Below are 23,100 nucleotides of genomic sequence, written 5' to 3'. Positions count from 1 at the left end.
CCCCTCTACTCCACCCCGCTCTGTACCCCCTATTCCACCCTGCTCTGTACCCCCATTCCACCCTGCTCTGTACCCCTCTACTCCACCCCACTCTGTACCCCCTATCCCACCCCGTTCTGCACCTCTCTACTCCAGCCCTCTTCTCCAAGCCCCTCACTGAGGCTGGAGCTTCACAAAAGGAAAAGAACCAGAGGGAGATCTCCACTGAGGCAGACGTGGCAGAACTGAGTGTCCTAGTGGGCACAGCCTTGGGGGAATGGCTGACGACCTGGAGGTTTGGGGAGCTGGGGACTTCTTCCCAGCAAGGCTGCCTGCAGAGCCCGACTCCAGAGGGTGCCTGGATTAGCATCTCACTGCGTCCTTCCTGGCTAGGTTCAAGTCAGGGCTTTAAAATATTCACTCACAAAAATGTGTTCAGGGGGAAATACTATTTGGGTCCGGCCTGAGGCTCAGTAACTGGCAGTTTTTCGGTTGGAGCTGTGATGGATGGTTCTCCCGGGGAAGCGGCAGGCTGCTGGGAGGCCGGGGGCTGGCCTGTCCTCACAGGGGAGGGCTGGGGAGTCGGTCCAGGCTGAGATCATGGGATCAGTCCCAGCCTGAGCGCTCTCTCAGGGGGACCTCAGAGGGAACTGAGTCCCATCTGCGTGTTTTACAGGTCGGTCGAAAGCGGCCGCATTGATGAACAGCCCACAAGTGTCTATGCACATATCCGTGCAGACGCATACGTACATGTCTACACAACCACATGTGGACGCAGACACATACACAATTAGATGGATTTTAGCACAGCAGGCATAACCCAACACAGACCGGGGCCGTGAGAGAGGGGCTCACCTGATCATTGTCGGTCTCTTGAACAAAAAACGCTTCTCCATTATCTCCCAGCTTCATGTGTAGATCCACACATTCCCCATTGATTTCAATGTCCACCTGTGGAAAGCAGAGACCACAATGACGTCAGGACTTTCGGGAGGGGGAGTGGAGGCCTGGGAGCCGAGAGGACCCGAGTTAGAATCCCCACCTCGGACGCTCACACACTGGGCCAACTGTAAAAGAAGGTCCCTTCCGGCCCCACATCACCTCTCCTCCTGCCTGGGAAGGCAAAGGGAACCCAGTGAGCCTCCCAACCAAGACTTGGTTGGGTCACATCCCACTGGGCCGTGCTCAGGGCAACAGACTGCCAGCACCCAGAGGGTTCTGGATCAGGAAGGAGGCTGTGGTGCGTGGGCAGAGAGTGGAGGACACCCGGGCTGAGAGGGCCCTGAGAGACCAGTGAGGCCGATCCCCGGAGGCTGGCCCACGAGGAAACCGAGGCCCAGGATGGAGACCAGCCCCTGCTGAGCATCCCCTCCCTCATCAGAAGAGACAAAAAACCAGCAGGCCGGGCAGAGGGAAGGAGAAGCCGGGAAGGCAGGGCCTGAGCCTGAGCTGGGGACCCCGGCCCTACACACATGCCAATCATGGAGGACAGGACCCCACTCACGCTGTGGGTCATGGGACAAAAGCCAGTGTTTCTCTCCCCTCCACAGAGAACACATACTTAGGATTCTAAGTCTGATGATATTTTAAGAAGCAGCCATCTTGAAGAATAGTGGGCAGCTTTTTCTTTTTTTTAAGCAGACTGCAATGTGATGGCAATGATGTAGGGAGTTCCCAGGGAGGACGTTCCCCTGTGAATGCAGCCTGGCTCTGCTCTGACCCAAAGAGCCGGAGAGAGGTGCTGGGGGACCGGAGAGAACTCAAGTTGGAAAGACCATCTCGTCCAACCCCCTCCCCTTAAAGACAAGGAAACTGAGGTAGAGAGCTTTACTCGGCCAGTGTGGGGCTTGAACCCAGGATGCCCTGACTCCAAGCAGCCCTCAATCCAAGAGACCACTCTGCCACCAGAACAGCAGTATATATAATTAACAAATATATATGTATATAAATATTAGTGAATAATGCCAGTTCTTAAAAAATCACTGTCAATCACAAATAATAAGGAATGGTAACTCATTCATAATAATGAATTCTTAATAACTGGTGCTATTCATTAATGTCATGATCACCAACATTTCTATATCCAGGCTTTAATGAATACTTTCCTCACAACAACCTTGTAAGAGGGAATAGACACATTTTGATTATTATTGCCATTTCACAAATTGGGAGACTGAGGCACAAAGAAATGACTTCCATGAAGATATGCATCCTAAAAAAAGGACAGATCTGGGATTTGAGCTCAAAGCTTCCTTCCTCTGAGGCGAGATCTTCAACTGGCCCCAGTGGGGGTCACAGGGTCTCCTCCCACTAGTAGGGGTAGAGTATTAATTATTAATAATAACAGCTAGCATTTATATAGCACGGCAAGGTTTGCAAAGCACTTTACATATGTTAATAGTAATGAGCATTAAGGATTAACAGTATTCACTAATAGTAATGATTATTAACAATGAACATTGTTCATTAATACATTGATAATAGATATTATACATTAATAATGATGATTGTTAATAATGAAGGCTATTCCTTCATTATAATAATAAATATTGTTCATGAATGATAATTAATGTTGCTAATTAATAATGGTGATTATGAATAATGAACATTAATCATTAATGACACTTAATAATATTATTATGGATAATGAAGATCAGTCATTAATATTCTAGCTGCTTACATTTAATTGTATTCTATGCTTTAAGGAGTATTTTCCTCCCAATAACTCTGCGAGAGAGGTAACAAATATTTGTATGATTATCCTCATTCTGCAGATCAGGAAACTGAGGCAGGAAGCAGTCGAATGCCTTCCCTGGGGCCACGCCAGAGCTGGCTCCGACCCCCGTCTCCCCCATCCCCTAGGCGACAGGCCACTCCACCCCTGAGGATCATTCCTAATGACCGCTGCTCTTTAGTACTGTCCAGGGATCGCCGGGCTCATGCAGGGGCCACACTTACCACCTTCTCTCGGGAGCGCAGCACCCCCATTTTCCCGAAGCGGACGTGGAAGGGCGAGCACTGAAGGTTGCCGTTGGGCTGACGCACCACAATGATGTCGATGCATCCAGACAGCGTGGCGGGGTTCAGACCCTTGTAGAGCTCCTTGACCGTGACAAAGACCTGGCCTGCTAACTGTCCCACGTAATTCATGGTTTGAGCCTGCACGGGGGGGACACAAAGAGACCGGCTGAGTGACTGAGTCCAGGGGGCCGGGCTCCTCGCCAGGCCCAGCCCCAGGCAGCTCAGAAGCCTGACCTGCACTCTGAACACCCAACCTGCACCTCACGGGTCCAAACACACGTCTGACCTCGCAACAACGCTGCAGGCGGGTTTCCCGAGGGCCACGTCAAGGGCTTCTGCGTCTTTCTTCTCCCCCACTGCCTGCCCCATGTCTGGGATCCTCACAACAACCCCAGGTCTAGGGGCTACCAATATCCCCATTTTACAGAGGAGGAAACCAAGGCTGAGAGAGGTTACATGGTCACACAGCTAGCAAGTATCTGAAGCTGGGTTTGATCTCAGCTTGAGCCCAAGTCCAGAGTCCTATCCACTATGGCATCCTGCCCCCTGTATACCCGGCACCGAAGAAAGAAGAAGAGAGATGCAGAGAGACAGATGGAGACAGACAGGCAGACGGACAGACAAATGATAGTGAGAGGAATACAAATACTTAACAGATTTAGTAGATAATGACAGACATAGATATAGACAGACAGACATGACTGATATGGTTAGATAGGCAGAAAGGCAGAGAGAGATAGATGATAGATTGATAGATAAGACAGATACAGAGATAAACAAAAATGACAGAAAACAAATGTGGAGGGAAGGAACGAGGGAGGCAGAGAGGGAGGGAGGAAGGAAGGAAAGAAGGGAGGAGGGAGGGAGGGAGGAAGGAAGGAATGAAAGAAGGAAGGAAAGAAGGAAAGAAGGAAGGAAAGAAGGAAGGAAGGAAAGAAGGAAGGGAGGGAGGGAGGGAGGAAGGAAGGAAAGAAGGAAGGAAAGAAGGAAGGAAAGAAGGAAGGAAAGAAGGAAGGAAGGAGTGCCTGCCATACTCCAGACCCCATACAAAGCACCAGGGATACAAAGCCAGGCAAAGGGGACAGCCCCTGTCCTGGAGGAGCTTCCACTCTGCTGGGGGAGGACATCACACAAAGGGGAACCAGAAAGGGAGAGAAGGGCATAAGAGAGAAGGGGGCAAGGCAGCAGGTGAGGAAGAGAAGTGACGTGGAAGGCAAACTAAGGCACCAGTGAGGTGAAGCACGGCTGGGCCCCCTCCTGGGGCAGTCCCAGTCTAGAGAAGGGGTCCTCGGGGTGGAGGCGTCTCCAGGGTGGGAAGGTGCTTGGGCAGGTCTGAGGACAAGAGAGTTGGAGAACTGAGTCTAGGCATGAGGGTAGGGCCTCGTTGAGTTTTGCCATCTGCCCAACACTCAGCCAGGGTCGGCCCAGCCCAGAGGAAGCATCTGTTTGTTACGTGACTGTCAACAGACTGTACATAGATGTTTACTGAGTGAATGATGGATAAATGGATGGATGAATTAACAACCCACAATGGCTAGCTGGCCCCCCCAAAACAAGGTGGTCCCTGAATATTTTTGAGACTGTCCTATCTTTGCTCATGGTCTTCGCTCGATGTGGAATGACTGCTTGCTCCTCCCCTTACCTATCCTTCAAGGCGCACACCTTCAAGGCCACCTCCTCCACCAAGACTTCCGGGATGCCCACGGTTAAGTGATCTGTCCCCTTGGCCTCTTGGAGGCGTCTATCACACTACACCTTAAATTAAAGAGACTGTTCAGTTGCAGACGCCACAGCTTAGGAGGGACATTGGTAAGCTGGACGGCGTCCAGAGGAGGCAATCAATCTAGGAAAATCAGTTGAAAGAGCTGCTGCGCTGCAAAGACCACTGGCTGTTAATTCGGAGGACCCGGGTTCAAACCCCACTGCCCACTTCCCTGGGTGGGCTTCCGTTTCCTCAACCATAAAAGAAGGGAGCCAGAGCTGCGGCTCCTCGGCCCTCGATGCCACAGTTGGAGAAGAGAATACATGGGGTGGGGGCATCAGAGCTGGGTCGAAGTGGGGGGGGCTGTCAGAAGGATTTGTCCTGCTGGAAGGCAGAGGCAGACCCAGGAGCAAAGTGGCCAACTGAGGCTGGCTATCAGGAAGAGCTTCCCAGCAAGAAGAAAGGTCCCAAAGCGGCCACGCGGCCTGAGGAGGCAGGACGGCCACCTGGAGGGGGGGACGTGACCCCTGCTGAGGTCCCTTCCCTCTCCAAAAGGCCACCAGTCTTCTCAGTGACAGGCCCCCAGATACTCCAAGCCAGGCCTCAGGCCCTGCCCCACCCCAGCCCACCCCAATTTCTCCTGCGTACTGAAGGAGCCCCCTAAAATGCCAAGCTCTAGAGAAACACTGGGCTTGCTACAGGACACTACATTCCAGTGGCCGAGCAGAAGCCAGGCCCAGGCCTCCTGACTCCCAGCCCATCCGACGGCCTTGTCGGGCAATCGGCGGGTCTCCTTGGGCCTGGCCCAAACTAGCATCCCCCACTTGATGTGAGAGAGGCCTACACCTCCCGGGATCCTAGGGGCCCCTGACTCATCGGTCTTCTTCCAAGGGGTCCAAAACAAGCCGGCCCCTCCCCCTTCCCCAATCCTCCTTTTTCAATATGGACAGGATGGCGTCTACAGGCATAATCCACTACGTGTACTGGCTTCCAAATAAATTCTCATCCTTTCCCCTACCCGAGAAATACCTCCAACAAGGAGCTAAAGACCAGTGACCCTCTGACACCATTTCCCTCACCAAGAGGGTCCTTGGAGATTTGGCAAATGGGCCGCACGCCCTGAGACAGCGCAGGACTCCGGGGCCCCGAGGGGAAGCCCCACACTCACTGCCAGCATCAGATCACCCCAGGGGCCACGGCCGGTACACGCCCTGAAGGTCGTTTTTGGGTGGAGGCAGGAGGGTCAGCATGACCTGGGTTCGAACCCTGCCTTGACCTGCCCTAACTCATGGCATCTCTGAGCTGCCCGCGATTCCCTAAGATCTGATATGTTGAGAGATCATGATAAGAAGCGAGCATCACCTCCACAAAACACTGCTTACACCAGGGCTGGGGAACCTGCAGCCTCCAGGCCACATGTGGCCCTCCAGGTCCTCGGGGGCAGCCTTCTGACAAATCCTTGTATGAAGGGGATTTGTTCTGTGAGGTCTGGATCAGTCACAGGGCCACGCCTGAGGAACTAGAGGGCCACATGTGGCCTCCACACCCGCAGGTTCCCCAGCCCTGGTTTTTACACCTTCTCTGTTCTGATGAGCTGCAATCTCCAGGGGTGAAAAGAGCTGCCACACCAGGAGTCTCCCACCCCCCGCTCCCATTCCTTGCCAATGCTGACTACTAAAATCAAGCAGGCAAGCAATGAAGCACCTGCTCTGCACCAGGCACCCAGCTAAGGGCTAGGCATGCCCAGAAAGGAGCACACACTCCCTGCCCTCAGGGAGCCTCTGTGCGTAGCTAACTAGGTACAGCAAGATAAATCTGGAAGGTAAGCCTAGCTAACCACAGCCTTCTCCTTAGGGATGGAATACCGCTTTAATCTGGGACATAACCAGGCTGTGGCAGCTAGGTGGTGCCACAGTGCTCAGAGCACTGGGCCTGGAGTCAGGAAGACTCCTCTCCCTGAGTTCAAATCTGACCTCAGTCACTTACTAGCCTTGTGACCCTGGGAAAGTCTCTTAAGTCTGTTTGCCTCAGTTTCCTCATCTATAGAATAAGGTGAAGAAGGAAATGGAAAACCACTCCAGTATCTTTGCCAAGAAAACCCCAAATAGGATCACAGAGTCGGACACGCCTGAAACGACTGAAAAATACCCCTACTCAAAAATCTCTTTTTTGGTTCCCCAATGGCTATACCACAATTTGGTCCCAATTTAAAGAATACTGGAGCTAGATTCAAAAGACCTGGGTTCAAATCCCCATCACTGATACTTACTGAGCAATCACAAACTCTCTGGGCCTCAGAGAGTTTTCCTCATTTGTAAAATAGTAATTCCCACTTCACAAGACTTTTGTGAGCATAAATAACACACATAAAGGACTCTGTAAATATGAAAGCCATTCATCGTCCTCACTATCACCACCATCATCGTTGTCATCGTCACATCATCATCACCATCATCACCATCACCACCATCATCATCGCCATCATCACCATCATCATCATCATCACCATCATCACCATCATCGCCATCATCGCCATCATCATCATTGTCACCATCACCATCATCATCACCATCACCATCATCGCCATCATCACCATCACCATCATCGCCATCATCACCATCATCATTGTCACCATCACCATCATCATCGTCATCACCATCATCGTCACCATCACCATCATCATCATCATCACCATCACCACCATCATCGTCACCATCACCATCATCATCGTCACCATTATCACCACCATCATCACCATCACCATCATCACAATTGTCATCATCATTGCCATCATCACCATCATCATCGTCACCATCACCACCATCATCATCATCATCATCACCATCATCATCACCATCATCGTCACCATCACCATCATCATCGTCACCATCACCATCGTCGTCATCATCATCATCACCATCACCATCATCACCATTGTCATCATCACCATCTCCCACTCTCCAGCTCATGACAATCCATGGATACAGGATAGAGGGGCAAACCTCAAGTCCTGTCCTGCCCCTGACCCATCCTGGCCATTTCTAGCCCCTGCCCCAGGCAGCTCTCTACACCGTCAGGTTCTTCTACCCACTCCAAGAGAGAAAAACAAAACAAAACAACAAAAGAAAAGGAGAGCAAATAGTATGCTTTGCTCTACATTCAGACTCCATAGTTCTTTCTCTGGATGTGGATAGCTTTTTCCATCATGAGACTTTTGGAGTTGTCTTAGATCCTTGCATTGTTGAGAAGAGCTAAGTCTATCAAAGTTGGTCATTACACAATGTGGCTATTACTATGTACAATGTTCTCCTGGCTCTGCTCACTTTACTCAGCATCAGTTCATGCAAGTCTTTCCAGGTTTTTTCGAAGTCAGTCTGCTCATCACTTCTTATGGAACAATAGTATTTCATTCTATTCATATACCACAAATTGTTCAGCCATTCCCTAATTGATGGGCATCACCTCAATTTCCAATTCTTGGCCACCACAAAAAGAGCTTCTATAAATATTTTTGTATATGCGGGTCTCTTTCCCTTTTTTATGATCTCTTTGGGATATAGACCTAGAAGTGCTATTACTGGGTCAAAGGGTATGCACAGTTTTATAGCCCTTTGGGTATAGTTCCAAATTGCTCTCCATCAGTTCACAACTCCACCAACAATGCATTAGTGTTCCAGTTTTCCCACATCTTCTCCAACATTTATCATTTTCCTATTTTGACATGTTAGCCAATCTGAGGGCAGATCGAAAGGGGAATCTGTTTTGCTTGATTCTACACATTTGTAACAGTTTTGTTTTTACTTTCTCAATTGGGGGGGAGGTTGAATTTGGACCTGAAAAAAAATGAACTTTTTTTTAAAGACTCTTTCAAAGCAAGAAGCAATCTGCGTGAGCGGAAGATGCTTCCACACTGGGAGTTCTCCCCATGGATGAATTTTTCTATTGCCGTTGAGGGTGCTACCACCTTCCCAAAGAAGCATTTTTGCCAGCTCAGCATCAGACTAAATTGTTCATTCTTACTCCCCGCCCCCCCATAGCTTAACAGTCACTGGATCTCATTTCTTTCTCCACAATCTTTCATACCCACATCCTTATCTCCACTCACACAGACACCATGGCCTGATCACCACCTCTCCCCTGGACTGCTGCAACAGCCTGGTAGTTGGTCTCTCCCCTCCCCCATCTGTCCTCCAAAAATGAGGCCCCTGAAGTGCTGTCCCCCCTGCCCCTGCCCCACACCACACTCCCATGAAATACAAATTCCTTGGTTTGGCATTTAAGGCTCTTCCTAATACACACACGCACACACGCACACACGCACACACAGACATGAAGGTTACAGCCCATTACCTTTCTGGGTTACCTCTTACTACCTACTTTTATCCATGCTGTCTCCCCCATCTGTAAAATGAGGAGGCTGGGCCTCATAGAATAGACCAAAATAAGCCCAAATACATGTGTGGCCTAGATAGAAAAGGTCACAAAAGCAGCAAATTAGAGGAGCGAGGATGGAATGACTTTTATGGATCTATGGATGGGGAAGGGTTCATGACTCAGCAAGCTGAAGAGAGAATTTCAGAAGGGTAAATGAGCAATTTTAATTAGAGAACATTTAAGATGTTTGTTTGATTATTTGTTTGTTTTTTACACTGGGCCTAGAGTCAGGAAGATGAGTTCAAATCTGATCTCAGACACTTACTAGACATGTGACCCTGGATAAGTCACTTAACACTGTTTGCCTCAGTTTCCTCACCTGTAAAATGAGCTGGAGGAGAAAAAACAAAAAAACTCCTCCAGTACCTTTGCCATGAAAACCCCAAAAAGGGTCACAAAGAGTTGGATACAACTGAAAAGCAACTGAATAAAACACAAACAAATACAATAACTTTAAAAAATTAACAGGTAAATGGGGGTGGGGGGAGATCTTCGCAGCAAGTTTCTCTAACAAAAGCCTCATATACAAGATATAAGGAATGGATTCAAATGTATAAGGCTCAGAGCCATTCTCCAGTAGATACGTGATTAAAGGGTAAGAATAAGCAGTTTTCTGAAAAAAGAAATGCAGGCTATCGACTATGTGAAAAATGCCACAAATCACACTCATAAGTGGATAAATGCACATTACAACAACTCTGAGGTTCCACCTCACACCCATCAGACTGGGGGTGGAGGGGAGGTGGAGGGAATGATGAGGCCGGAAAATAGGCACTCTAATACATTGTTGGTGAAGCTGCGACCTGGTTCAGCCTTTCTAGAAAGCAATTTGGAAGTTACAAAAGTTACAAAATTGTGCCTACCCTTTGACTCAGTTATATCACTACTAGATTTATATCTCAAAGAGATTAAAGAAAGAGGAAAAGGACCCCCATGTACCAAAACACTTACAGAAGCTCTTTCCTCATGGCCCAAAATTGGAAATTAACACAGTGTCGCTCTATTGGGGAATGGTTAAACAGATTGTGGCGCATTGATGAAATGGCCATTACCGCACAACGGCCCGTGTCTGAGCAGGCTCGGAGACTCTCCGGGAACTGAAGAACTAGCCGATTGGCTGAACTAGGAGCACAGTGTATGCCATGACAACAACAAGGAGAAAAACCAGCCAAAAGACCTCAGAACTCCGATCCGTGCCAAGAACGCCCTGAAGATGAAGCAGAACCCCCACCACATAGAGGGACTTTCACTGGCAAGAACGGCCAAGGTGGGGATCCAAGGTTGGGCTCTGCGAGCTTGGGAGGAAGGTCTGATTATTAGGATTCGTGACGTTGTTCAGTTGGGGAGGGGGCAGTGGGAAGGGCAGATTAGAAATTGAATTTTTTAAACAAGATTTTATGGCGTCTGAGGCCCTTCGTGCTCCAGCTCTATTGGTCTTACAGTGCTTCTTAAACTATTGTGCCCGACGGTCAACTCCGTCATTCTAAAGATTAAACTTTGATTCAAGCAGTCTCGTACAATTTTGGTTTTTCAGTTATCAAGGCTCTAACCAATACGGTGCTTGTCGTCCACTGAGACTTCCAGATCTTTTTTTTTTTTACAAGTCCCCTGGATGTAAATTCTATCATCTCAACTTTTCGTGCAGGGATTCCTCCCACCCTCACCCCCAGCATCATTTGCAGGTTCACATCAGAGGAGACGGGCAGCTTCTCAGGAACGATGCTCCACATCAGTGGCTAGCAGGCCTATTTTACGGTGGGTTTCACTATGCTACAGGGAGGGTTGGTCATGATGTACTCATGATTTCATTGCCAGGCGGCACCAAGAACAGCAGCATTTTGGGGAGGTCTGCATCTGCCCAGCTCGCCTTTACACACTCAAAGGGGTGAGATCAGTTCACCAAAACTGGATAAATGGGAGCCAAAAAGGAGGATGTCTCAGGATTAACTGTTAAAAATAAATAAATAAATAACAAATGCATAGCACTCCACAGGTTTTTTTAAAAAGCACTTTGCTGATATCAGCCCGGAGGAGGGGAGGGGAGCACGGCTGGGCCAAGATACCACTGGACCCTAGAAGAGAATTGGTTCCGAGGAAGGAAGGACTTAAGTCATATCTCAGGAGGGAAACAAAACAAAATGCTTAAATTTCCAATAGAACAACTTTGGGCCGCATTAGTCGATTACTGGGAGCTAAGCGCCTCCTGGATCCGGTGAACTTAATCCTCAAAGTTGGCAGCCAGAAGGCAGTGGCTATGCCCTGGTCGCCCTGAGCCATCACAGGCCATCTTAAGTAGGCCACCGCCATCTTGTGGGGCCTTGAATAGAGGCCTGTAAAGGAAAATGAGGAGACCCAGGTTTGAGACCTGCACACTGCCCTCAACTCCCTATTAGTTCTCCTTTCCAGGGCTCGGTTTCCTTATCTGTAAAATGAGCATATTGGAACAAACCATCTCTAGGGCCTCTCCCAGCTGTGACATTCTAAGTTCTAAGGTCCCTCCCTCTAACTTAATTCCATATTGTCTGAGATGCCTCCCTCCTAGAACATTGCACGCTCTGCGTTCTAGGTTCTAAGATCTCTTCCATCTCTATGTCGTAAGGTCCCTCCAAGCTCTAACATTCTATGTTCTAAGTTCTCAGAACCCATCCAGCTCTGAGATACTATGAAATTTCTGAAATCTCTGAATTCTACAACTCTTAAGAAAGGTGAGGTGGACTCCATTGGTCACCCCTAGTCCCCACTACTCCATGCCACACATTTGACCCAAAACTTCAAACGCAGGTCTCGAGGAGTATGGCTCGGCCTTTGAGGGATGATTCCCCCCATCCCCATTTAGGGATGTCTAACCAGGGGTGTGCTTGGCAAATGTTTAACAACTGGCTCTAGGGGGAGAAGGGGGCAACTTTACCCAAGACGTGCCTTTAGTTGCACAACTAAATTTTCTCCATCGGTTTCTTAAGTCCAGACCATCAAGAAAACAAGAACTCAAGCCCTGATTTGAGTCTTTGCTGATGTCCTAGGTGCTGAACGTAACAATCTGGCTAACAATCCAGTACATCCCTCCGGGGTTTGTCCAAAGCCCCATGAGGAGAACCCACGTCAGCCCCTCCACTGAAGAATTAAGACCCCTCAGCAGCTCATTACTGTCTGACTTCTGGAATACCACAAGTTTGCTTCAACTGCTCTCCGTGCCCCCAGAATGCGGGTCTTCGGAGAGACCTGCCTCAGCACTAAGGGCACTCTAGCCACAGAGACCAGCACAAATCCTGACCTTAATTATAAAAGCATTTACACGGCTCATGTAAGGTACGCAAAGTGCTTTACTCACATCATCACATTTGACCCTCACGACAACCCTGGGAGGTAGGTGCTATTATTATAACCATTTTATAGATGAGATCGTAAAAGCAAAAAGAGCATAAGTGATTGGACCAGGGTCATACAGCTGGGAAGTGTCTGGGGTAGGATTTGAATTCGGCTCCTGACTCCAAGTCAAGAGCTCCAGTCGATAGTATAACTAAATCACATATTCCTGAACTAACAAAAACCAAAGTCTTCTACAATTTAGCAGATAAACCATCCACAAACATTTAGTCAGCACCGACTGCGTACCAGGGGATGTGTTAGGTACTGAGGAACACAAAATGAAACAAGCTCTACTGCCAGGAGGCTTCACTAATTGTGAATGTTCACTAATTGCCATGGCAAAAAAAAAAAAAAATTCCACAATGTTTTGGCCAATCCGGGGAAAAGCCCCTTCCCGGGGCATCTGGCTGGCCTGCTGACAGCAGACTCGCTACCTGTCCTGAAACCTTTCCCTCAAGCTCTCCAGCCACTTGGGACTTGCAGACTGACCGGCTTTGCTGAACCTCGCTGAGCCAGGGGCACCTGGGGGCACTGGGGAAAGACATCAGCAGCTTCATAAATCTGGCAACACAGACCAAGCCTGGAGTTTGCCGGGCTTTCCCCTCCATTTGGCAAGCCTTGGCTGTGCCAATAAGAGATGGCACTTGACTCCAATAGCACTGATCATTACAAACAGGAAGATGGAACTCCAACCTGGCGTCAGTCCCCCACGTACCAGCAAAAACAGAGAGAACACAGTGGCTCAAATGCTCTCGTACTTTGTGGAAGCGTGGGTCAGGCAAAAAGCATTTATTAAGCACCTACCATAAGCAAAATGTTATACAGAGGCAAAGCCCTCAGGGGGTTTACACTCTACTGGGGAGACACTGCCTGACACAGATAAGTAAAAATAAAGTAAATATAGACAGACAGACAGAGAGACAGAGACAGAGAGAGGAGACAGAGACAGACAGAGACAGAGAGAGAGAGAAAGAGGAGAGAGACAGAGACAAAGAGATAGAGAGAAGAAGAAGAGAGGAAAGACAGAGAGAGAAGAAAAGTGAAGAGAAGAGAGGAAAAAGAGAGAGGAGAGACAGAGAGACAGAGAAAGAAAGAGGAGAGAGACAGACAGAGACAAAGAGAGAGAAGAAGAGAGGAAAGAAAGACAGAGAGAGAAGAAAAGTGAAGAGAAGAAAGAAAGAGAGGAGAGACAGAGAGAGAGAGGAAGAAGAGAGGAGAGCAAGAGACAAAGAAGAGAAGAGGAGAGAAGAGAGGAGAGAAAGAGAGAGAGACACAGAGAGAGAGGAGACAGAGACAGACAGAGACAGAAAGCACTTCAATAGTGCAGGGTCAAGACAGACACACCTCCCTTAGTGGCAGAAGCTATACCCGGAGGCTATACAGGCAGTGGCCTGTAGAGAGAGGCAGGGCAGTCATTCAGGCCTTCGGAGCAAAGATCCTACCCACAGCATGATGCTAAAGTAGTGTGATATTACTCTGACTCGGGGGAGAAGGAAAAGGGCTTCAGCAGCATCAAGGTCAAGCCACTGACTCATTCAACAACTTTGTGAGGTAAGTACTACCATTACATCCATTCTACAGATGAGGAAGCTGAGGCACGTAGCGGTTAATGGCCCTGTCCAGGGTCACACAGCCAGTAACCGTCTGAGGAACGTGAACTGTCAGGGCTTCCTACTCCAGGCACCACCGAGCTTGGAAGCTTCCCCCCTTCCCAGCGTGGCAGGGAATCAAGCAGGCCGGTAGGTGGCCATAGCGTCTGGGGGCATCAAGAGGCAGTGGCTTGGGATCATGGGCACAGGAGCAGGGGAAAGTATTATCCCCATTCTGCAGATGAAGAAAGTGAGCCTTGGAAAGAAGAATGACTTGTCCAACCTCACAAGATTAACACATGGAAAGGCAGGGATTTAATCAGCCCACCCAGGCCTAGCCAGAACCATCCCGGGTGTGCAAAAGACGTTATCAGGGTGCACGTCTGCCCTCCCCTCCTCCCCAACCCCTAGGGTCAGCCTAAAGGCTCTCAAAGTCCAAGGGCTCAACTGCATTTTAAGACAGTTTCCAAAGCAGGTTCTAATGCATATTCAACCCTTAAGAGAAGCTATTCCAGAAATGGAGAAGGGGAAATCCTTAAATTGGGGGACTGGGTGGGAGTGGGCTGGGAGGTGCTCCCTCATGCCCTGGGCCTGCTGGGCCAGGCTGCTTCAGTCCAGGGAACTCTCAGTATGGAAATTCCCTCCACCCACCAAATGAGCTAGTCTGATTTTGAATTTTCATTGCCTGGGGACCGGGAGGGGCTGAGTCATGAGTCTACAATGACACAGCCAGTAAGTGAGAGGGAAGGCCTGAATCCCATCGCCTGATTCCAGACCAGGAGGGGCTTGCCACTCTCCTCATGACCAGCAGAACTCTCTTTGAGCTGGGCAGCAACGGAACCCTCCCTGGCTGGGAGATGAGGCTGTGAGCCCAGGACGGTGCAGGAACAAGCAGGATCTTCACACCTGTCCCTATACTTGACCCTCAGAGATAAAGCAACGTCCCACCCCTCTGACTCAGTTTCCTCAGCTGTAAAGTGGGGAGAAGAAGAGAACCCATCACAGTGCCTGGCACATAGTAGGCACTTCATGCCTGCTGAACGATCTAAAATAATGCGTGCAAAGCACCTGAAACGGGGTCACAGAGAGCCAGAACCGAAGAGTCAGAGGTGGTTGAACTCAACAACAAAAATGCAAATGTCAGCTGTTTACGTGGATAGGCAGACTGGCTGCGGGGGCAGAGGTCTGGAAGCCCTGGGTTCAAGTCCCATCTCTGCTATATACCGGCCTGGTGATCCTGGCAACTCCCTACAAGCCAGAAGGGCTGCTGATCCGCACTGGTGGAGGGAGGTTCCCCACCTGGAGTTCACAACAACGAGACATAAAATCAAATGCTCATTACTGCACCGCATTCAATCTTCTGCACCCTCCAAGAGGCGGGAATTCTGCAGACAAGGGAAGGGAGCTCTGAAAGGCCCTGAGCCTTGGCCAACCTCGCACCCCTGGCAGCTGTCACAGCCGAGGGAAAGGAGGGTCCTCATACTTTGGGGATGGGACTGGCGGACTTCGAAGGACCAGTGGTGACAGGGACACAGTGGGAAGAGGGCCAGATCTAGAATCTGAGCTCCCGGGTTTGAATCCCAGCACTGCTCCTAACTGGGGGACCACAGCAAGGCACTTGACCCCTCAGGGCCTCAGTTTCCTTCTTCCGGCTCCGGTTGCAGCTGTTCTCAGGAGCCCAAATGAGGAAGCCACAGGTGCCCTGGAGCTAAGATCCTGAAGCCACAAGATTGGAGTTCCAGTGTTCCCCTTTGTTAGGACAGAATTGTCAGGGGTTAGAATTGGGGCACCCATCCCTCTGAGGAAGGAGATGGGTTAGGAGGGAAGGGGGAGGACCTCTGGTCTGGCAACATCTGGCTCTGAATCAGAGGTCAGGACTTGGCCAGAGGCCCTCCCTCTCATCTACTCCTCCCCTGCCTTCCTCCCTGTCTCTGTCTCTCTGTCTCTTTCTCCTTCTCCCTTCCTCTCTCCTTGCCTCCTTTTTTTCTTTCTCCCTCCTTCCCTCCCTCCCTCTCTGTATCCCTCTATCTTTCTCTGTCTCCGACTCTGTGTTTCTCTCTCTGTGTATCTCTCTCGTTGTTGTTACAGATGTAAGTATATACACGTAAACATCTATTTTGGGAAGCAGCTATGTGGCTCAGTGGACAGAGCGCGGGGCCGGGAGTCAGGAAGATTCCTCTCTCTCAGTTCTAATCTGGCCTCAGACACTCACTAGCTATGTGACGCTGGTCAACTCACTTCACTCTGCTTGCCTCAGTTTCCTCATTTGGAAAATGAGCTGGAGAAGGAAAGGGCAAACCACTTCAGCATCTCTACCAAGAAAACCCCAAATGGGGTCACCGAGCGTTGGCCTCTTTTGGAAGCCCACAGTTATGCGCTGTCTGCCCAGTTAGATTGTAAACTCCTTGAGGGCAGACACTTTTTTCTGGCCTGTCCTTGTTTCCCCAGAGCTGACAGAGCACCTAGCACATCATAAGAACTGAACACGCGCTTCCTGCCTGACTCTGAGAAGATCCTGGCACTGTCTAGGGAGTCTCCGGAGGAACGTTCAGAAGCAGCAGATTCCCAGAAGCCTCAGCCAGCCTTCCAGTGGCTCCCACTCAGACAATCGGGCTCCAGGATGCCAGCAACCACAGTCCACCCCCTGGGCCTATATGCTACGGTGCACAAAGCTGGGCTCCCCCTAGGCTCCCCAAGGCTTCACCCCTGGGCCCCTGCAGACCAAGATCACTGCGGAAGCCTCGACTCTGCCATCGACTCGCCTGGTGACCTTGGAACAATCATTTCACTTGTCTGGGCATCTGTCTGTTTGAGAGTGTTGGGTTTATTTGTTCTTGAGAACAGACTGGGTCTTTCCTTGAAGTTCCCATTCCTCCCCTTTGTTATCTTGTCCGACAATGGGCTAAAAACCCTGGGCCTTTGAATAGGTACACCTGAAACCAGGCACTCCCAACGCCCGGAGAGCAGCCAATGCGGTGGTGTTGGTGGTGTTCAGCTGCTGTCCAGTAGTGTCCAACTCTCCATGACCCCATCTGGGGTTTTCTTGGCAAAGATATGGGAGGGTTTGCCATTTCCTTCTCAGCTCATTTTACAGATGAGGAAACTGAGGCAAAGAGGGTTATGTGATATCTGCCCAGGGTCACACAGTTAGTGTCTGAGGTGAGATTTGCACTCAGGTCTCCCTGACTCCAGGCCTGGTGTTCTAGCCACTGTGCCACCTAGCTGCCCCCAAAATATGCCAATGGGTACCTCGTGGATAAAAGAGGCTTTAGAATAAAACAGAAGGGAACTGTGGAATGTCAAAGACTTTGGAGCAAGGAGGTCAAGAGCATTTAGTAAATGCTAACTGTGTGCCGGCCACTAAATACAGAATGTCTGTGCTAGGAGAAGTGTGAGAACATGGAACCCAGCGCGGTTCAGCTGGGAAGGCCTTTAAAACTTAGAACACGGAATGTCAAAGCAAGGAGTCCCCTTGGAACATAGCACACACAATGTCAAGAACTGAGAAGGACCTTAGACTATAGAATCCAGAGTGTCGGGACCACAGAATGCCAGATGTAGAACAGTGATTAGCCCTGTGCTGGCATAAAGAGGGTGCTTAATAAATGCCTACTGATGATAGAAGAGACCCCAGACCCTTCCAGAAATGGAAGATGCTTGAGCACAGATACCAGAATTGAGAATAATACTCTGGGGGCAGCTCGGTGGCGCAGTGGATGGAGCACCAGCCCTGAAGTCAGGAGGACCTCAGTTCAAATTTGGCCTCAGACCAAACACTTGACACTTACTTGCTGTGTGACCCTGGGCAAGTCACTTAACCCCAATTGCCTAAAAAAACAAAAAAAAAAAGAAAAAGAAAAAGAATAATACTCTGACAGAATGTCCAAGCCAGGAAGGATCTTAGAAGTTTAGAAGAACCTTAGAATATAGAATGTCATAGCTGGGGAAAAAAAAAAAAAGCTTAGAAAACAGAATTTTGGAGCTAAATGGAACTTGGAGCAAAGAATCTCAGAATTGGGAGGGACCGCTGAACACCACACAGAGAGTGCTAGAGCCAGGAAGGGCCTTAGAACACAGAAAGTCAGAACTGGGAGAGACTGGGGCAGAGGGGCACTTAGAACATAAAACCCAACATCAGATCCGGGAGGGTCCTCGGAACGGAGAACAGAGAAGACCCCAGCCACCCCAGCCAGTGCCCGCAAGCCTCTGAACACAGCTTTCCCCAGCGTGGTGGCTGGAACGGCCTGCAGCTTGGAGAAAGCCCTGCTCCTCACTCATTTATCAAACCTCATCATTTCTGGACTGAACTTTTTAGCACCCCGATGTGCCAGGCACCATGCTAAGTCACCCGGTCTAAGTCACAGAGCGGTGGCTGGAAGGGACGGCAGCCCCTCATTTCACAGAAGAGGAAACATGAAGCTGGTCCCCCAAGATTTCAGTGTCAACAAAGCAGGGGGGTCACAGAGGCGGACGTTCTAACCCAAGAGACTCACAGCGCGCGGATGTGCGGGGCAGGGCTGGACCCCAGGGGTTCCTCTGGGATCCTACATTAACACAGGGCTTGGAATACTGGAGGGTGTGTAATCAATGATGGCTGACTGATAAGCAGGAAGCTGATATACCAGCTCGGTGCCTTCTCTTTGTCCTTCAGCCACCTCTACCAAGCACAGGCACCCCACACCAGGGGTCCGGGCTGGACCAGCGTGTCCCACCACCTCCAATGCCCCCTAAGTCCCCCGAGGGCAAAGGCTGATCCTCCACCCCAGAAGAGGAGGCCAACGCAAGCTCCTGACCACCTGACCGCCTGACCACCGAGGGACAGTTCATGGGCTCTCTCCCTAGAGACGCAACAGGCCAGGGGTCAACCCCTCTACCTAAGAACAAAGCCTCTGAGCTGCCCGAGGGTGGGCAGTTACCCAAACAGGCGCCACCCAAGAACTCCACTGCCTGGTGGCCAAGTCACAGCTCACTTCCACCTCCTCCCCTCCTCACGAGGGCACCCTGCAGGAACTCCTGCAACCCAAAAAGTCATGTGCTGGCAGGCAGCCCCCGAGATATGGCAAGGATGAAACACAGCTCCTGCTTTCGTGGGGCCAACAGCCCCGTAAGGGGACTGGATGCCAACACAATGAAGATACAGTATGATATAGTAAGCACCTAAGAGAGTCATGTAGCAAAGCACTACAGAGAGAGACATAGATACGGAAATGGAGATAGATATGGACACACGCAGATAGCTGGATGGATGGACGGATGGATGGATGGATAGACAGATAGATAAGATCTCATTTGATCCTTAAACTAGCCTGGGAGGTAGGTGCTATTATTATTCCATTTTAGAGATGAAAAAACTGAGACACAGTGAGAGAGGTTGAGTGACTTGCCCTGGGTCACACAGCTGGTAAGTGTCTGAGGCAGGACTAGAATTCATGTCTTCCTGGCTCCAAGTCCAGCACTCTTACCCACTGTGCCACCTAGCAGACAAGAGATGTGCAGACAAAATCCTGTAACAACCACCATCACCGCCACTGGAGTACGAAGAGCAGTAGTAGTAGTAGTAGTAGTAGTAGTAGTAGTAGTAGTAGTAGCAGCAGCAGCAGTAGTAGTTGTAGTAGAAGTAGGGCCTTCCAGGCATCGGGACCACCCCAGTACCCCTCATGAAGTCCCCAGTTTCTCCGCCTGGGGAGCAGAAGCTTTTCATTCTCATGTCCCCCTTGTGATGGCGGAAGCTGAGGTCCACACCGTCTCCACCACAAGCCTGAGCTTCCTTCGAAAAAGCAGAACTGCCCCCTCATCTCTAGCATCTGAGCCTCCCTGGCAGCCTCCTGTGAGCACGTTGGCCCGGCCTGGCTGGACACATCAGCTCTCCAGCGAGGCAAGGCCAAGGGCAGCGGCTGCCCAGGCTCTCTGTCTTGTCCAGCAGCCTTTAAGATCGGAGCAGCCCTAGGGGGCCTCCCTCCCTCTCCGCCCAGGCCTGCCCCTGACTCTCACCACCTCGAGCAGCCTGGCCTCAGCCCTGCCTCTGCAGCACCCACCGCACGCAGACAGTGCCCCTACTCCTCCCGAACCCTGGCCCGGCCATCATCTCTTCCTGCCACACCTCCCCTCATGTCTCAGTAACTTCAATCCGTCCTTTCCTCATTACCTACTTCCAGGCAGGCAGCCACTCCTCTGAGCTGTTAAAATGATCCTTAGAAGTGACAATTCACATGCATTAGCTCATTATCCTCACAACAACCTGATGGGGGAGGTATCTGAGGTGTTACCCCAGTTTTACAGGCAAGACAACTGAGGCTCTTTGTCTTTGTTCACACAGCTAGTAAGTAGCAGGATTAGAACACAGGTCTCTCCTAACACAAAGTCCCCTTTAATCCACTGATGGTGGAATTTCTGCAATCAAAAACATTCTCCCAATCAGAGCAAAGAGGGGTGGGGACAAGAGCTGTGATTTCATTGGCACAGGGCCCTCCCAGATGAGCAAACTCCCTCCACCAACGCAGGGCAGCACCTTCTTTGAAACCAGAGGGTCAGAGAGTTCCCTGGGATAGTCAGAGGTGGTTTGTGGTCACACAGACAGTGTGTGTCCAAGGATCCCTCATGTCTCACTGCCTCGGGCAATCACGTTCTCATCAACATTTAGAACTTCTAGCTGTGGGACCCTGGGCAAGTCACTTAACCCCATTGCCTAGCCAAAAAAAAAAAAAATATATATATATATACACACATACATATATATATATACACGCACACATACATATATATAGAGAGAGAGAGAGAGAACATTGAGTGGGGCAGGTAGATAGGACATGGTAGTCTCTGTCCTCATGGGCTTTACAATCAAGAAAGGAGATGAAAGAGAATTATATTACACAAAAGTATATGCCACAAAAACAGGTACTTTGAATATTTCTGAATTTTTAAATAAAGTAGTAATAAGTACTTATAAGAATAGCAACATGTCCCAGCAGCATTTCTATGTGAATGCGGCCAAAAGAGATGAGAACAAGAAAAATAACAATGATAATAATGAGAGGCGAAAGAGCACCAAGAAGGCCTAGGTTCCAGCCTTTCCTCTGACACATACTAGCCACACAACTTAGCCCTGGCTAACTCCCTAAGCCCCAAGCACTTCTCCAAAATGAGTTACCTTCCCCGACAGGTGGTGATCTGCATCTGTAAAGGAAGCTTCTATGCATGGGAGTTTCCCAGGCAGATAAAATCCATACAAATAGCATTCGATGTGTCAGGCACTACGCTAAGTGCTTTACAAATATCATCCCATTTAATCCTGATAACAACCCCCAGAGGTAGGTGGTATTGTTATCCCCATTGTACTGAAGGGAAACCTGAGGCACACAGTGGTTAAGTGATTTGCCTAGGGTCATAGAGCTATTAAGTGTCAGACAGTAGGATTTTAATTCAGGCCCAGTGCTCTATCCATTGCACCATCTAAAAAAATAACAAGAAAAATGAGAAGGCCTTGTATAAAGCAAGCCTTGGGTTAGAGTCCTGCCCTCATATCAATGAAGTCACAGGGTCAATTAAAAAAAATTCTTTTTATGATTTAAAATCATGATAGAAACAGGAAAGAAACAACTGTGACCCATGATTATCTGTGTTCCCTCAGACTACCAGTGGTAGAGAAGGGGCCCATCTACATTGGTGGGGGAAGTTTCCTCACTAGGAAATCATTGGGTCTGCCCAAGAATAGGAGGGTAGTCTTCGTTCGAAGCCCCACTTTATATTAAACGTACATTAAATTGTACACGTTGTCCCCCAAATAGTTCCATGCTCTTCCAAAGCCCCAGCAAACCTGAACTCTCCTCTCCCTGGTTGTGTGACCTTGGACAAATGGCTTCCCTTCTGTTTCCCCATCTGGACACAGAGGGGATGAGGGCAGATCGCCAAGGTCCAGTCTACCCCCCTGTGACTCTCTAACGAATTCTATCCGGGCACAGACCAGGTACCTACCTAAGGCACCTTAAATCTGGAATGCTCCTCTCTGATCTGATCTGCTGGTATTTTCTGTCTCAGTGGGGAGAGCCGCAATCCCCGGAAGGACGGGTCGGGAAGCTCAGCTAATCACCCAAGACAGGAGACAGGAGCCTTGGGCAGGCTCTCTCCTTTTCAAAGCATCACCTTAGATAATAGCCATCTCGAAATACAACTCTCCAGCCCCGGGGGAAAGCCCACGCAAATCCACTAAACCAAATCAGGTTCCTAGTAAAATCTCAGGTGAGGCTCCCAGCAGCTTCCCTTCCCCCGGGGAAAACATCCTCTAGGGAAGGAAAGAAAAAACATCTAAGGTATTACTGAGGGGGCCAGGGCAACCAAGCCCCCAGCGCCCTAACACTGGGCTCCTAGGCAGCTCAGACAGGACTCAGCCCTTCTGGGCAGCCTTCTCCCTGACCCAGAGTGACCCAGGGGCAGGAAAGATGTCCCAAGACCCTGAAGATGAGTGAAACACTCTCTCTCTCTGCCTCTGTCTGTCTGTCTGTCTGTCTGTCTCTCTCTCTCTCCCACTGAGACTTTAAGAACTATTGACATTCAAAATCTTCTCTATATCAGAGAGACACTGGCAAAGAGACACAGAGTCATAGAAAAAGACAGGCAGAGACAGAGAAATAGAGAAATAGGGTCAGAAACAGAGACTCTGAGAGGCAGAACGACAGAGCCGACTGTAACCCCTAATGCCTCTGACTCAGCTGTACCAGCATCGCAGGTCCCTAAACATCTCGGCCACAAGGCGGGCACATTTGCCCACCTGGGGCCAGCAGCTCCCGGAGCGGCCCCTCCCTCTCTGCTCTTCTCCCTTCTCTGCCCTCCCTTCCTTCTCTCCCGGCTTTCTGGCTCTCTCTCAGTTTCTCCTCTCTCCATCTCCATTTCCTCCCTTCTCTCTCCCCTCTTCTCATCCTCAATCTCTCCATGCTCTTTTCCCTCTTTTTTCCTGCCTCTTCTCCTCGGAGCCTCCCTTTCCTGTCTCCTTCCCCTCTTCCCTTTCCTCTCCTC

The 23,100-nt window shown here is 49.8% G+C and overlaps 1 protein-coding gene across 1 annotated transcript in view; it reads right to left on the bottom strand.

Moving 5' to 3' along the window:
* LPIN1 (lipin 1) overlaps nucleotides 1–23,100 on the bottom strand; it is a 71,786-nt gene that overhangs the window by 48,332 nt on the left and 354 nt on the right. The window contains exons 2-3 of the mRNA XM_027855624.1: nucleotides 2,938–3,138; nucleotides 835–930 (exon numbers count right to left, since the gene is read on the bottom strand). Coding sequence (XP_027711425.1) covers nucleotides 835–930; nucleotides 2,938–3,129 — 288 coding nt within the window. The 5' untranslated portion in view covers nucleotides 3,130–3,138. The remainder of the gene's footprint in view (nucleotides 1–834; nucleotides 931–2,937; nucleotides 3,139–23,100) is intronic.

This window comes from Vombatus ursinus, unplaced genomic scaffold (assembly GCF_900497805.2).
Source record: "Vombatus ursinus unplaced genomic scaffold, bare-nosed wombat genome assembly UNPS02010980.1, whole genome shotgun sequence".
Lineage (NCBI taxonomy): Eukaryota > Metazoa > Chordata > Mammalia > Diprotodontia > Vombatidae > Vombatus > Vombatus ursinus.
This window is presented reverse-complemented; position numbering and strand designations above follow the sequence as displayed.